The sequence below is a fragment of the Doryrhamphus excisus genome, linkage group LG5, assembly GCF_037039965.1.
Source record: "Doryrhamphus excisus strain RoL-2023G ecotype Guam linkage group LG5, RoL_Dexc_Guam_v1.1, whole genome shotgun sequence".
NCBI lineage: Eukaryota > Metazoa > Chordata > Actinopteri > Syngnathiformes > Syngnathidae > Doryrhamphus > Doryrhamphus excisus.
Window position 1 is genome coordinate 23,616,861 of NC_136361.1, and position 15,044 is coordinate 23,631,904.

A 15,044-nucleotide genomic window follows, 5' to 3' on the forward strand; every position below is an offset into this window, starting at 1 on the left:
CTATTATTAGCGTGTGTGCGTGAACTGCTGTGTTTGTCACAGATGACGAAATAAAAGTTGCATGTTGAAAGATCCACCGTATCATACGTACACGTAGTTGAAGTCCCCAGGCTAAGAAAAGTGTGTTTGGAAGTTAAATATAAAATATAGCTAATAGTAAACCACTGACTGTTCTATCCAGTCGCAATAATATTGGCTTTAATGATATTTGAGTGATGGACAGTTTACTTGACTTACGGATGCCAACTTAGCCCCGCCCACAATGGTGGCGTCACTGCGTCCATCACTCCTAAGATGAACCAAGCTGTGGAAGATGAGAGAAGGCTTTCACCAAAAGTGTCCCACAGGACCGCGGATGGAGGCGCTTTTAGTGGAGGTTGCCAGAGCAAATTTAAAGCGTCTTCATGATTGATAATTTATTATTTTCATGTCCTGCTTAATGTTCCACCACAATAGTTCTTTCACTCATCAGCTCTAAACACTGTGAGGGATATGAAGCTACACATGGAACACGATACTGTGACGCTTGTGATGGATGATGGATTTTTCGTTTAAAAAAAAAACTTTATTTTATATTTGTCTCCAAAAATATGGCATGTTAAGGATGTTCAGGAGCAGTCCAGGAACTACCAGGGCTCTTGGCCGCCATGAACACCAGGGTTGGCTCCTGGTGACGTCATCAACTCTGCCAAAGAGTCTATGATTTAACATTATTTTAGAATATTCAAGAAGCAGCCTGGTGTTTGTGCAATTATTTGCTCCGTCAGTTCAAATCCTCCATTTCTGAATAATGAGGCGGAAATGTAAAATGTGCTTTTCGTGGATTAATCGAAAAAATAATTAATCGGATTAACCGGAATGACACGAACACGACGGATGCCGGTGCGCTTTAAAATGTCACTTCACATGTGTCGAAGTATTTTTATCACTTTCAACACTCCATTGTAACAATACAAAATATGATATAATAATCAATAGATGCTATCTCATTTATGACAATAATTAGAATAACTCACACCGGTCAATCATCCTGTGGTATTGACATAAAAATAACAGTACAGAACAGCACTGAGAAAAAAAAAAAAAGAATTCCAAGATTTTCAAGTAGATCAGTCACATCCAGATAAATACATACATTTCTGCTGAAACAATACTTCAAATAAAAACGAATCAATGCATTTTCGATAAATAACGCTGACTATACACAGTGAGAATATAGTGTAGTAGGCTGTACTGCATCTCATTTGTTCAGTAAACCTTAAGACAACCTGCAGCTAAATAAAAAGGTAGCATTTCTGGAGACGACTGCCAATGGACTAAAGTTCGGGGGGGTGGGGGGGGGTCTCTGAAGGACAAACCATGGAAATGAAGTGACTGGTTGGCTTCTGCATTGAAATAAATGGGAGGGCTTATGTTATTGGTGAATACATATAAAGGATCAGAATAAAAAAAAAATCTACCAAGGACTTCCTAAAAATGGAATTTGCTACTTTGACTTTTGTATCATCAAATTCATCCAAATGTGATCAGTGCCAAAAATATATATATACTGTATATTTCTAATAAAAATACAATTCTCCACCTTACCTAAAGGCACTGAGTCATAATCTTCCTTCACTAATTAATAAGGGGGGGGGGGGGTATTGGGAAATTATTATTATCATATTTCTACTAAGTCACATTTCTTCACCCGCTTATTCAGCAACCCTAAATAGAACTAATGCGGTTTGGTAATGAGAATTACCCTAACATGTGTTCCTAACATTTTGGCCATAAATACATTTCAGGATGTAATATTTCTACATGGGTGGTCTGCAGGAGCAGGAAAACAGGACCACTCCTGCCGTGAGATGAAATGACTCTTGGTGTTTAGTAAAATGCTGGATTATCCAATAGTCTGCCCTGCATTGGTTAACTCCCAGAATGGACACCAACCATTAGGACCAGTTAAACAGCATGAACCACAGCATCCCAAGTCAACCCCCAAAATAAGCAGGGTATAAAATAATGCTCATTTGGCAGGTTGGGGTAACCATATAAACCCTGACGGTCTCTCTAACAGCACCTTCATGAAGAGCAATGTGGGGAAGACCTCCAGATCCAGCAAGTCGTAAGGCATCTGATTGTTGTCTCCTGACCGGCGTTACATTGCAGCTTACCATGTTGCCGGCGTCATGCTAGCATCCTTCTGACTTATTTAGCTCTATTCCCTCCATCATTGTGGAAAACAACATGGCAGTGTGATGAACCGGAACTTACCAAGAGTGGAAACCAGCTTGTGTAGCATATGAAGAGTCGGCAAACTGGTGGCGTCAAAAGAATACTCTTTGCAAATAAGTGAGGAGAGACAAAACATATTTTGTATTGTCTGCGGATTAAAAAAATATTTTTCAAACATTTCCAGAGTGTTCATAAACCACGTTCTCCAGACCATCTTAGAACTTCTCCAAAATTCTAAAGGATTCACACACGTTCTGTTCTGGCTCCAATCTCCAAAGAGTTTAGTCTTGTCGTTTCACGCCTCAGACACTAGAGGGCGGTGGCGCCATCCCACAGTTAAAAGCAAGTCCAGCACCCTCGAAGGCCACTCCCATTTGGATGAGTGCAAAACGAAGAGACAATCAACAGTCTTCCGGAGAACACGGCCAGAGAAGTCCCAATGTTCCTGGAGAGCAGAGTGGTCCACACCAGTTTGTTCATCGACTGAGCGGCAAGATGAACGACCTCGGAGGGTCAGCGAGTCCCAGCTTAATGACGACGAGCATCGACACAAATGGCAGTGTTCACTTCCATCCTCTCTTGACCGGGTTGTGCATCGGACTTGACGACGTGCGACGCTAACACAATCCCTGGGATCAGCAATATGGCTGACTCGTGACAAAACAACAGCAATGAAACAGCAGTCAATTCACCGGCTTCTCGTCAAGAATCAACCAATAGAAACATTCGTTCTGTTGTGGGCCGAGTCACGTCAAGAGGGAGGACGGGGAGGGGGGGCACGGGGTCAGCTCATCCGACGGCGTCATAAGGCCACGATGGTGCACGGGTGTTTGAGTTTACAAGGCAGAACTCCTCTGTTGAGCTGATAGAACTCCACCAACTGGATCAGGTCGGTGAATTTGGTGGCACCGTCATCAAGGCTGAAGAAGACTTGGCCGTCCTCCTCACACTGATGGCGTGAAGATGTCAGACGGGCGCCGGAGCGACATCACATGGCAGGACCGGGGGAGGAAAGAAAAATACAAAGTCAGCAAAAGACTTTTTGTCTCTGGTTCTCAGCTGTCCATCATGTCGTTATCGATCCACATGCAGGAAGTGACGGTTGCAAGTGTGGTGGCAATGCTGCGTGTAATAATAATATTGACTAAAAATCACTCCTGGTGGTGGTAATCTACATCTGTGTGGGCAGCACTGGAGCCAAGGTGGGTGAAGATGGGGAAGATGCCTACCGGTAGAATCTGGAAATGTTTAATTTTCTGGTGATGGCACAATGTAAGCACGAAAGCCTTGGGGTTACTCTGGCTGACCCGGAGCAGAAACAGACTGTTGAAACAGAAGAAAGTCAAATGTAAACGTCTTCATTGTGTAAGATGATCCCACTGTACTGATTGTAAATTACCCGTCCACTTGTCCCTGTTGGTGGATGATGCGATGGGATTCCTCTCTGGTGATTCTGCCGTGGAACCACAGCTGGGCTATGTGGATGACTGAAGAACATATTTGGGGAGAAAACATGCAATTATTTACAACAAGGCGACCTTAACACCTTACAGTGAGGTAGAATAGAATAGAATTAGAATAGTTGATGAGGATGAGGAATGAACCTACCACACCCTGACCCTTTTGTTCATCCTTAAATTTACCTGAGTTGAGCGAGGAGTGATGGAGTGGACTGTGGGAGCCTAAGATGTTCATTCGATGATTCCTCTTCTGAAAAAAAGCAATATTATCAGCTTATGATTCAAAATGCTGCCGCACAATGGAATGTGTTTCCATGCCGTCTTTGGACCTGCAACCTTCACGTAGCTAAATAAACTAACCAACATATCAGAGAAATACAGCCCCCATGAACACGGAGGAGAGACGGGCTTAAGTCTACCCAAAACTGCCTATTGCTACAAAGAGTCTCACTAAGTATTATTATTATTATTATTATATCATATATTATAATAATATGCATAATATATATATATGATATATATTATTATTATTATTTCATCCAATGCTGCTGCCATCCTGCTGGATGAAACTCACCCTCCACGCGTGTCCTTCCTCCATGGCGGCGCTCTGAGCTTCCACAGGATTGTCGATTACCCGGCCTATTGTTCCCGAAAAATCCATTGCCACAAGGGAGTTCTCAGACACACTTCGCTGAGGGGAGAGGGGGACGGGGGGGGGGTATTTCAGTGAAAATGAGGAGTGTCAAAGTAATGCTATTAAGCCTTATGAGTTTCTAGATGTCAGATTGAAAAAGCCTGAGCCCCTCCCGTAATGAGAGAAACATACCACGGGTGCTGAGAAGTGTGAAAGCAGGGTTTTTCTTTGCTGGGGAATCTTGTAGTTCTGGTACAATATAATCCCGTACTGTGAAGAAAAGAAAACACACAAGTCGTCCTTGATGAGTGCGTGGCTCTGCACACTTTGCTTCCGAGTGTCCTGATGCCTGGTGTGATGGCAGACGTGGTTTCTTTGTCAGCAACATTGCAGATGAAATGTAGAAGAACCATTTTGTGGTTTGTCATCGTTGTCTCCCTTTCTGTGTTGAAGGGATGTTTTGCTGAAACTTGGCTATTGTGTGTTCTACTGCTCAGGGCCAAAGATCCGTTCTTTAGCTTTCAGATGAAAGATACGTAAGTCTAATGATTCTATTGGTACAGTAAATACCACGTAGAGCCCAAGTACACAGTGACCAGGCCAATAAATATTTGTCAAAACTTGGACTGATGAGGTGAGCTGGAATCATTGAAGATGATTAGCACCAATCAGCTTGTTGGGCCTTTTTGGGCTTGAAGATGGACTCAAGTTCAACCCCCAGTTTCTAGAAGAAACCGGAAAAAGTCTGATTCTTTCAAAAAGGACCTGCTTTTCATGCAGGACAATGGACATGGACCACGTGGCGTACGGACAACGCAACATGGCGTCCTTCCTCACCTGACCTAAACCCTGTTGGGACCTTAAACGTCTCATCTGTGTCTGGGAGGCTTTGGTTGCGGCTTCACAAAAGGGGGATAGTCGAGTGATTAAGACACGCCACGGGTGGTTATTGAAAAGAAGGCTGAAATAATTCAAAAGTTTGTTACATGTTTGACTATAAAATACAAAAATAAAGTACAATAATAATAAATTAATAATATATAATAAAATAATACATAATAATAAAATAACCCCACATGAGGTTAAGGCATTTCTTTCATGCATGGGGCATTTGATCTCACAGCTTCTAATAAATCTGATAATAATATCTAATAAAGTATAGCTCCGTGTTATGGCGCTTTTAGATATGAAATCACATTTCAAACAAAGAAATAAATATCATGAAAGTCTTCCTGGTTTGGTCTGCCAGCATCCCTCCAATGCGTCCAACAGGAACAAATGATGAACACAATGCTTGTTCCTTACCTTAAACAATCTAAAAGCCGTCATCCAACACGTTCTGCCTTGTTCATCTTCAGCGCACAGGATCCGTAAATCCTTTAACTCCCCTCGGCATTTATTGGGCTGCAGAGGAATACACAGAGCACGTCTCTTTGAAGAAACATCAAATTGTGGGATGCATTATGAAGGCAATTAAGGGAATTTGAAAGAAGCGTCATCTGCTGTACTATCTAATAAATGCATGCATGACAGCGGGAGTTCATGTAAAGGTGAATCTTTCCAGGCTCATAATATTTCACTTCAGCTCGGCTCTGTTATCCGACACTCACCTTGATACAGAACTCGAAGTCTGTGGGAGCGCCGTGCTGCTTTTTGCCCGTGATGACAGTGAAGATGTGACTGTCTTCAAGGTCTGCTAGTAAATGGAGATGTCTGGGCTCCTGGAGACATCAATTATTCATTTGTCAGATGATGACAGAGACAGAAACCGCCTAAAGCAGGGGTCGGCAACCTTTACCATCGCAACACATTTTTCCAGTAGAAAAAAATAGTTTGGAGGAGCAAAACATTACACAGATTATAAACTTTTCAAAGTTTGACTTTTGAAAAATGTCTCCAATGACAGCAACAAGAGCGTGTATGTCGAGGTCGACTTGGAAATCATTTCAACACGGAACGATGTAGGCCAACTATGTAGTCGGTCCCGTATTTCCGTCAAATAAAAACACAACATGGCCAACTTTAACATAAAGACGCCCATCATACTGGACATATCTGAATATTACTGCATATTAAAATACAATGGATTTATTCTGGGTTACCTTTGAGGTTCCTTTTGTAGAACAGTAGAGTCCTGAGCGCCGCAGGAACACGTATACTTTCTTCCACGACTTTCGGCCCACCTCCTTCACGTACAGATAACCCTGGATCTCGGGACAACTGCTGGTCGCTAGAAAGTTCTAAAAGGAGAGGGAATTGGAGGTTAAAGCGGGACATCAGTGCATGGCGAGACTCATTCGCTCCAACGTCCTCCACAGCTTCTCGGCCCCCAGGAGCAGAGCCTTGACAACATGCGACACCTCAAAGCGACTGGATCGATAAATGGTGTCAGACAGCAGTCACGGATATTTTATATAACGTATATCCATTTGACCAAGATAAATACATTCCTTGTGGGAATTATTCGGCTTGAAATGTCTTGTACTTGTCAGAAGTATTCCGTCTGCATGTTTCCAAAAGAAAAAAATGACACGACAGTGACACTGTGGATGTTATTAGAGCCGATTTGGAAGCCGTGGCATGTTGCCGGAAGGCAAACTCTTCCAGAAGACTCTTTAATATTTGCAACAAATGTCTGCCAGTGTTTTGGAAAATGTCAACAATGGACCTCAAAGACTTCAAAGGACACCTTCACACGCGACGCGTTGACACGCAGCCCGCGTGTGGCAGAGATTACACGGAGATGCTTGAACTGGGAGAGGTCCATTTGGATCGGAATACGGCTGGAACCGTGCTGTGGTCGGGAAAAGTCCAAACACTGACAATTCCTGACACAACTCTGGCTCACCGCAGGAGCTGTCTTTTATGGAGAAGTCTCCATGAAGCATAGCGGAGCAAACATCTACTACGTATGTGATTAGCAGGGGACTTCAAAGCGTTCTGAGTGGCGCGGATCACCGGACGGCTTCCACTTGGGGTTCCAAGTCTGACAGATCCCGACGCTGTAGGATGAAAGAGCGGGACTGCCTCCACCCATTAAGACCAAAGACTACCAAATTCCCAAAGAACGCTTTTTGTCGTTGTTTAATAGACGTACTTTGTACAATCCAACATGGCTCCTGGTCCTGGTGTTGTGCCGGGCATATCCTGTTAGCAGCGTGAGCCACGTGTGAGCTAACACAGTGCAAACACATACGGGGCCGCTATGGTGTGTAGGGACTATTTCTGACGGCATAATTCCATCCATGACACATGTGGGGCCCGTGTTGCGTGTGCCGAGACAGTCATGTGTCAACAGGGGATCTACGCTAGTTATTACAGCAGACATTGTCGAGACACACTGTCTCGGGGTCAGGGGTGAGGTATGTCAGCTTGATTGTACAGTGTGTGTTTGACTTGCCGGTAGAGTGTAATGAGTAGGTGTGTACAGTGTGTGTGTGTGTGTGTGTGTGTGTGTGTGCGTGCACGCGTGTGTGCAGTACGCACCTGCAGGAGCTGCGATGGTGGTATCGGCCGATTGGTTTCCTGGCACCATGCAACCATGTGCTCTGGGAAAAATGTCTGGCAGAAGAAAATAAAAAAAGATGGTGAGTGACTAAAAGAGACAGAGAGAAAAGAGCAGCCACCATGACAATAATTACTGCATCGGAATTTCAGCCATTAAAAAAAAAGAGAGGAGAAAGCCCCAAATCCTATTAGTGCAGTCTGCTGTCATCATTTCTCTCCATAGGATGAAATGACGCACTTTGAAAGTATCTCATACACTCCATTCCAAGGAACAGGAATAAAAAACATTACAACGCCTACAAAGATAATCTTTTAATTAGTATTTTAGAACATTTTCTAACCCTTAATCTGATTTTGTAATGAGAATATTCAATGATTGAAATCAGGAGGGGGGGGGTTCTGATTGGACTATCGACCTTGGCAGTCAAAACGCATGAAAATGTCACGTGATGAAGATTGTTCGGTTATTCCTCTTTGGATACAAAATCAGCCTAAAAAGTGAAAATGAGCCGACCTACACTTACTAGGAATAAAAGCACCAGCCGAGGGGAGCGCTAGCGAGGAAGACCGTCAGCATCGACAGACTTATTAGCTCATAACGACTAAAAAAGTCATTCAAAACATGCCATACCGAAAACGGGTACGGCTGCACTTAGGAACTTAGGCGGCTAAATGAGAGTTTTTCCTTTTCCAACCATGCTGTTCCTATTTTATGTGCACTTTTCTGACGTAATATGTCCGCTTGCCAAAAGTTAGCATGTTTCCGGTTTTGTTCATCTGTGAGATGGAAAAAGTCCAGGATGAAATGTGTTTATTTGTAGGGATCCCCAAGAGCTTGATCCATAAAAAAAAAGAAATAAATGAAAATATAAACGTTTGACGATTAGTAGACTATGGACAAAATCTAACATCAGATTTGACTATTAAAATCCTTAGACAGTTCCAGCTTTTGTTATTCATATTTCTAAATAAAAAGAGAAAAAGAAATGTAAATGTAAAATGTAAAGTTAGAAGGAGGAATACTTGAGAGTGACATGGCATGTGAAGGAAGGTGTATGATGACATAATTACCAGAGGAGTTCTGAAGAATTCATATTTGGCATAGTTCTTCCTGAAGAGGAATTTACTGTCGCTGCTCATGGAAGCCTGGACCTGAACCACCAACTCCTGGTCCTCCAGACAGCGTTCTAGAAGAAGGCAGAAAGAACTATTGGATCTTATCAAGGTTCTAAGTCAAGCTTCAAAACCCCAAAGAAGAAGAAATGGCGGTGAGATACACAATTATTTGAAGAAGTAATTTATTTTTTAAACTATTATGCTGAAATAGGCTGATCAAAAGTCCAAGACTACAGTCTACAACTTGATGGGTGGAAACCAAGCAATTGTAAAAGATGGAGAATCAATCAGAACCATTGTACAAACATTGAACATAACCAGCACAACCATTAGGAATGTCCTGAAGAAGAAAAAAAAGACAAAGTAAGAGGCGTCAGTAACAGATGTCAAACAGGTACACCAATAAAAGCATCAGCCGGTGATGACAGAAAGATTGTGAGAGCAGTAAAGTAAGTTAGCGATCAGAGGACAGGAATGCCGGTATCACAGTCTACAGTTCAGTGAAGACTTCCGAGGGCTACACCACAAGATGCAAACATTAACACATTCCGGAGTTGACCAAAAAGTACATAGATGAGCCGAAAAGTCCATCAAACCTTCGTTCCACGATTGTTTAGGCCCATGTGTGTACTTTTTGGCATATTCCAGTCCGGCCTTCCGACTGGTTTTAATCATATGTGGGATGATTCAAGGGAAAAATGCCATCTGGGTTCAGCGGATGAAGCTTCTCAAATGAGCCGAGACAATAAGGTCCAGACTGATCAGTGTTCACCGAGGGAGCATACGATCGTACGGGAAGCGTGTCCAACCTGGATGCGGTCCTCGTGTCCACGGTCACGCTGACACCAGACATGACTCAGCCCATTTTAACTTTCCACTTGAATGGGAAACACACCTTTCCCAAAAGATCCTCATAAAAAGTCCTGGTGTAGTTAATAGAAGTAGTATAAGGCATCCGTGTTCTTTTTGACGTGATTGGACCGTTTTATTGACTCCACTTTCTGGCTGGCAGGACCACTCCATCGCTGTCACGACTCCTGTTTTAAATTTCCGTTTCATCCCGTCACTTGCCTGATGAGTCACTCATGTCGGTGACAGTGAGTCACCCCGGCAACACGACCTCACTACATCGTTCCTTATTAACCTTTCCGGGCTGACAAGTGGAGGTCAACGTTACTTCTCAAAAGGCCCATTTCATCCCATTCACTAATGTATGACGAGTGGGCGGCCGTGGACCAGAATAGGCCTCTCGCCTCAAACACCTATTGTCCGAGGTCGCTCACAGGCCTCTGCAGTGTCTCTGCTTCTATTCTGGTCCGCCTCCGAATCGCACGCGTACACAGGAAGCGGGTGCAAACATGGAGCATCTCATGTGCCCCCGTGTGGAAGACGCAAAATAACTGAGGCTTGTGAACACGGCATCCATATACTTGTTGAGAATATTGAAGTACTGACTGTCCTACAAACCTTTCCATAGGCTACAACTATTCCATGGAAAAACATTAGGTCCACCCCACCTGCACAATGTCATCTGGTGCAGTATAAAAATATACGCTTATATAGATTACAGTAGTAATCGCATTGTCATGCATGACGGGTCATTGCTAATTTTGAAGTAAATATATAGGAACATTGCAAATGTCCTGTAAATCCAAATAAATCTGATTATTGGGATTTTACTGTGTATTGGGATGCACAGTATATGTATGTATACGTATATAAAGTGCATCCCTAGTATCTAGCCATGTATTAATTATTAACCACCAAGCACCGTTAGTGTTTGAAATATCAAAATGATTAACCATGGGCTAACACAATATAAAGGTCACTGTGGCGGTGTTAATAATATACTTTTTCAACGCATTTACTTTGTACTTTGTACATGTTCTGAAAAGCACTTTTCATTTAACAACATTTCCTTTACTGAAAATAAAAATAAAAAAAAAATCCCACTTGCCCAGAAGTGAGAGGTTCGGGTGCAGTAGAGGCGGACCACAGCAAAAGAAGAAAATATAGACTCGGGATGCGAGCCAAACATGATATCACTGAAAACAAATGAAAGTAAATGCGCTTGGCAGCAGGGGGCTGGCTGTGCTGATGCGAAAAGTAATCAGATCACGGATGATTGCAAAATATTAGATTAGACTGGAATGAGACAATATATTTTCTTTCATAAGGCGTAGTGGTAAGTCCGTGCATACGTCTCACAGAATGCAATCACACGGAGATGGGAGCTGACAAAACGCTTTTACATTTGGTTTGCATTTGGCACCGTACTCCATATGAGACTGACCCCCACCCCCCCATCTCTCACACATTTGTGAACTGTGCAGAAATGAGCCCCGAGCACAGGCTCAGCTTGTGCACCGTAAGTGCTTTATAATCACTCTCCCCTCGGGGGAACGCTGGCTTTCCTAACGCTCGACTGGTCACGGCTCTCCAAACTTGATTCTGGGCCGGCGGCTCTCACACAAAGGTCCTCATACAGCAACAGGTCTGAACACCTTGATGAACCTCCTCCATCACTTTTCTTTTATACGCCAAGAGAGCTGAGCTTAAAGGTATCCGACATCAAGCAAGCTAACTCAGTACATTAACACGAGTCAAACAACGGCTAACTGGGGTGCAGTCTATTTCCTGAACCGCATTTTAAGATCTTCAGGAGCCTCAAACGTGACAGAAATACTTTTAAAAGCAGCATCGATCACCTCCATCGCCTCTTTGCTGCGGCTGTAATAGACATTGGCGATTCCATATGATATCGACACCAGCCTGCAACGTCACAAGGGCGACCTCATCCGTAACCTTCACTGCCTTTCATTTTCTTCATGTTGTTACCGTGGGACTATCCACACCGAGGTCCAATCGATCAATTTAGGACCGAGTATGTTTTGCAGTCAGGAGTAGACTCTTCCGCAAATGGAAATCCCTTGTTGAATAAAAAATAATAACTATAGCATCCATAAGACAATCTTCATTTGCTCGATGCTTCAGGCAGGAAACAAAAACAAACAAACAGAAATAAATTCTTGCTTTTGCTGTGTCGCAAATTTATCTCCATTTTGAACGAGGAATCTCCCTCATTAGGACAGGTCAAAGGTCATCTTGACACCCGTCCCTGTGGTCAGCTTGACTTTATGACTTTTACCTTACAGTTTCCATCCTTCTTCTCTTTGGGCTTCTCCCTTTGGGGGGCCGCCACAGCAAATCAATCTCCTCCATCCAAGCCTGTCTTCTGGCAACTTGTAAACTTCTTGTACCTTCCAGTCTCTACCCAAAAGCCTTAAACTTAAACCCACGTATCCCGCCTATTTGCTTAGTTGTCCTGTCGTGATGACAGGAACTCGAACTCTGCACCCTGCCATGTTCTATCCATGTGCATCCCGTTAGTCCACCGGCCAATCAATACATTTAACCGACATATTCCTCACAAATTCCAGTGAGGAACAAGGCTGCGTTTTTTGTAGGCTACATTTGTCCATAGAAACCTTTCCCACTGATTGAGTTGATCAGCTCACTGGAGAGTACACGTATGTGCGTGCATATGCTGCACAGTATGTACATGCACTCACGCTCGACTACATGCCTGCGTGAGAATATGGCCGAGCCTGTCTGCCCAAGTATGTTGGCATGCACGCGTGAATGCACCTGTGTGTGTGCACTTGAATGCATCGCATGTCTCCATGCATCCCAGAGTTTCCGTGTACCGTGTGTGTGTGTGTGTGTGTATGCCACTGTGGGCTCCCCACTCACCTAGCCCCAGCAGCGGGTGGTGCTCAACAAGTGACCAACTGTTGTCGTCCACACAATGGCTTTTATATATCAGGAGCTGGCAAAGGTCCCTGGCTGTCATGTCGGCTGGGATCTCCACCACTTTGCACATGCCGTCTTCGGTAAAGATTTTAACAATCTGGGAGGGGGCAGAACACAGTTGGGGGTTATCAGAAAAACTCAGGAATGGGGTGGTTAAGAACACTGAAAACATGATACGAGTTTGGAATGTGAGAAATAAAGATATAATATACGATATGAAGCTGCCTAGCATACGGTAAACTCCCCTCCCTGTGACCTTCATTTGGTACAACCATACAATCTAATAAGATCTAAACCTTTACAAAGGCACTCATGCTCTTTTAAGAGTCACATGCTAATTTACATATTATGAATGTTTTATAACCAAAATACCTTGCAGTATGCGCAGTACAGTTCCACACAAATGTGACTGCTGAGTACTGAGCAGTATTATCTTGTATTACACCTCAACTGATTGTGCAGGTGTACCAAATTCAGTTCATGTTACACACAAGTTGGTACATTATATGAAAATAAAACAGTGAACCACATACTGCTCTGTGCTGTGTACATGTAGCATTAAAAGACAGAGGCAGGTTGTTATTAATGCAACAGATACAGTACGTATATATCGTAAAGAATAACACGAGAGAGTGTCAAGGATGGTATCGCAAAGGGCTGCCTTCGATGCAGAACCTTTCAAAAATAAACATAAAGAACGTTTAAAGCGTGACTCTTTTGTAAATATACCTATAGCTTCTGGCAAAGTTAACAACTTGAATCTGACCTGATCTGGCCTCCAAGGAAAAAACTGCACTTTTTGAAGTGGAATTTTGCACATCATCCACAACCCTTATATTGGACATGAACACATATGTCTATCTTTTCTGTTTGTTATAAAGATATAAAAACAGCTAAAAAAGACCTAGCTGGGTCATAATGGGAGAGAGGCAGGTTGTTATTAATGCAATGGATTGTTCATCACACAGATACAGTACGTATTTACTGTAAAGAATAACGCGAGAGAGTGTCACAAGGAGCTGCCTTCGACTTGTCAGTTACAGGAAATGCAGCGAGGTGAGCGGTCCCAAATTAACCTCCAGTAACCGGCCAGGAAGCCAGGCAGTCACAACTGCCACATAATGCCAAACAGCCACGTAAGGATATGAACCAACGCGTATTGATAACACGATACATATCCGGTTCCCTTGCTTATGAAAAGATGTAGAGTAGCCTGGTGCCGACAGCTGGATTAAAACTAGTCCAAACCAAAGGTAACGGTGCATCAGTCATTCAAACCTCCAGTCATCTTCAACGGGTTTCTACCCACCAGGCTCACATTTCCAAAAAAGACAACTAGTCCCTGGCCTTTGTGTATGCAAATTACATTTTAAAAACAGAGTCTTAAAATGGAAGCAAATGGCAGGCAGCTAAAACACGAGGAGACACAGAAGTAGAGATAATGGTCTTACCTCCACGGCCCGCAATAGGCAGCAATCCGGGGAACACGAAGGCATTTCTGGAGGGAGGCCGTCCGACCACTCACACACACACATGCACACACACACACACACACACACACACACACTCACGTGCACACACACACGGACAGAAAGTCCAGCTGTCACCGATAATGCTGGCAGTTGACAGCGGTGCCTGTCACATACGACGCACGCTTCAATCTATCTGAGCTAGCAGACCCGCCACCAGAACCAAAGACCCGGCATGGAGTCCCACAGCCTGACCCGGTCCGGTCCAGCTCACAGGACACACAAGGCGGAGAAGCGGCAGCAGGTACGGTGTGGCGCTCGCAACGCTGGCTCAGTCTGACAACTATCTTTCTTCACCTCCTCCCTCCTTCTCTCTCTCCTCTCTCTCCCTCGCTCGCTCGCTCACAAAGGGTTCCAGCCTCAGCCACAGGCTCCGAGGCACACTGAATCAAACCACACGCTCACCAACCAATCATAAAGCTCCGTCGGGCTGATGTAATCATTCCCACACAGACTCAGATGTGAGCTGACACACACACAGACGCACAGTCATGCACAGACGCCAGCTTTTCAGACCTCTTGGGATCCCTCAGCTGCTCTTCAGGACTTCAAGCCAGATGCTTCAGTTGACAACAATCACAAGTTTCGAAAGAAAAAGTTCAGCTTTTTGACTTTTCTCGTTTGTGAAAGTTTTGAAGTAAAGGCTCGTCGGGATTGTATGCTTCCTCTTTGCCTCCCTTTTCCATCTGCCACCTCCCTGTTCCCCCCCTCCATCCCTCCATCCCTCCATCCCTCCCTGTGGCTTAACTTTCAACTCCTGAGTCG

The 15,044-nt window shown here is 43.9% G+C and overlaps 1 protein-coding gene across 4 annotated transcripts in view; it reads right to left on the reverse strand.

Annotated features, from left to right (window-relative positions):
• Positions 1-907: 907 nt before the first annotated feature.
• The window catches only part of LOC131105070 (growth factor receptor-bound protein 10-like), a 53,085-nt gene continuing 38,948 nt past the window's right edge, over positions 908-15,044 (reverse strand). For 2 of the 4 annotated variants that reach the window (XM_058052805.2, XM_058052804.2), the window contains exons 6-17: positions 12,691-12,847; positions 8,893-9,008; positions 7,801-7,875; positions 6,417-6,554; positions 5,925-6,035; positions 5,620-5,718; positions 4,507-4,584; positions 4,255-4,371; positions 3,864-3,930; positions 3,620-3,707; positions 3,450-3,543; positions 908-3,169 (exon numbers count right to left, since the gene is read on the reverse strand). In XM_058052805.2, the coding sequence (XP_057908788.2) occupies positions 3,023-3,169; positions 3,450-3,543; positions 3,620-3,707; positions 3,864-3,930; positions 4,255-4,371; positions 4,507-4,584; positions 5,620-5,718; positions 5,925-6,035; positions 6,417-6,554; positions 7,801-7,875; positions 8,893-9,008; positions 12,691-12,847 (1,287 nt within the window). In that variant the 3' untranslated portion in view covers positions 908-3,022. Of the gene's footprint in view, positions 3,170-3,449; positions 3,544-3,619; positions 3,708-3,863; positions 3,931-4,254; positions 4,372-4,506; positions 4,585-5,619; positions 5,719-5,924; positions 6,036-6,416; positions 6,555-7,800; positions 7,876-8,892; positions 9,009-12,690; positions 12,848-14,201; positions 14,639-15,044 lie in introns of those variants that run through there. The other 2 variants (XM_058052807.2, XM_058052806.2) reach the window with 2 other exon arrangements.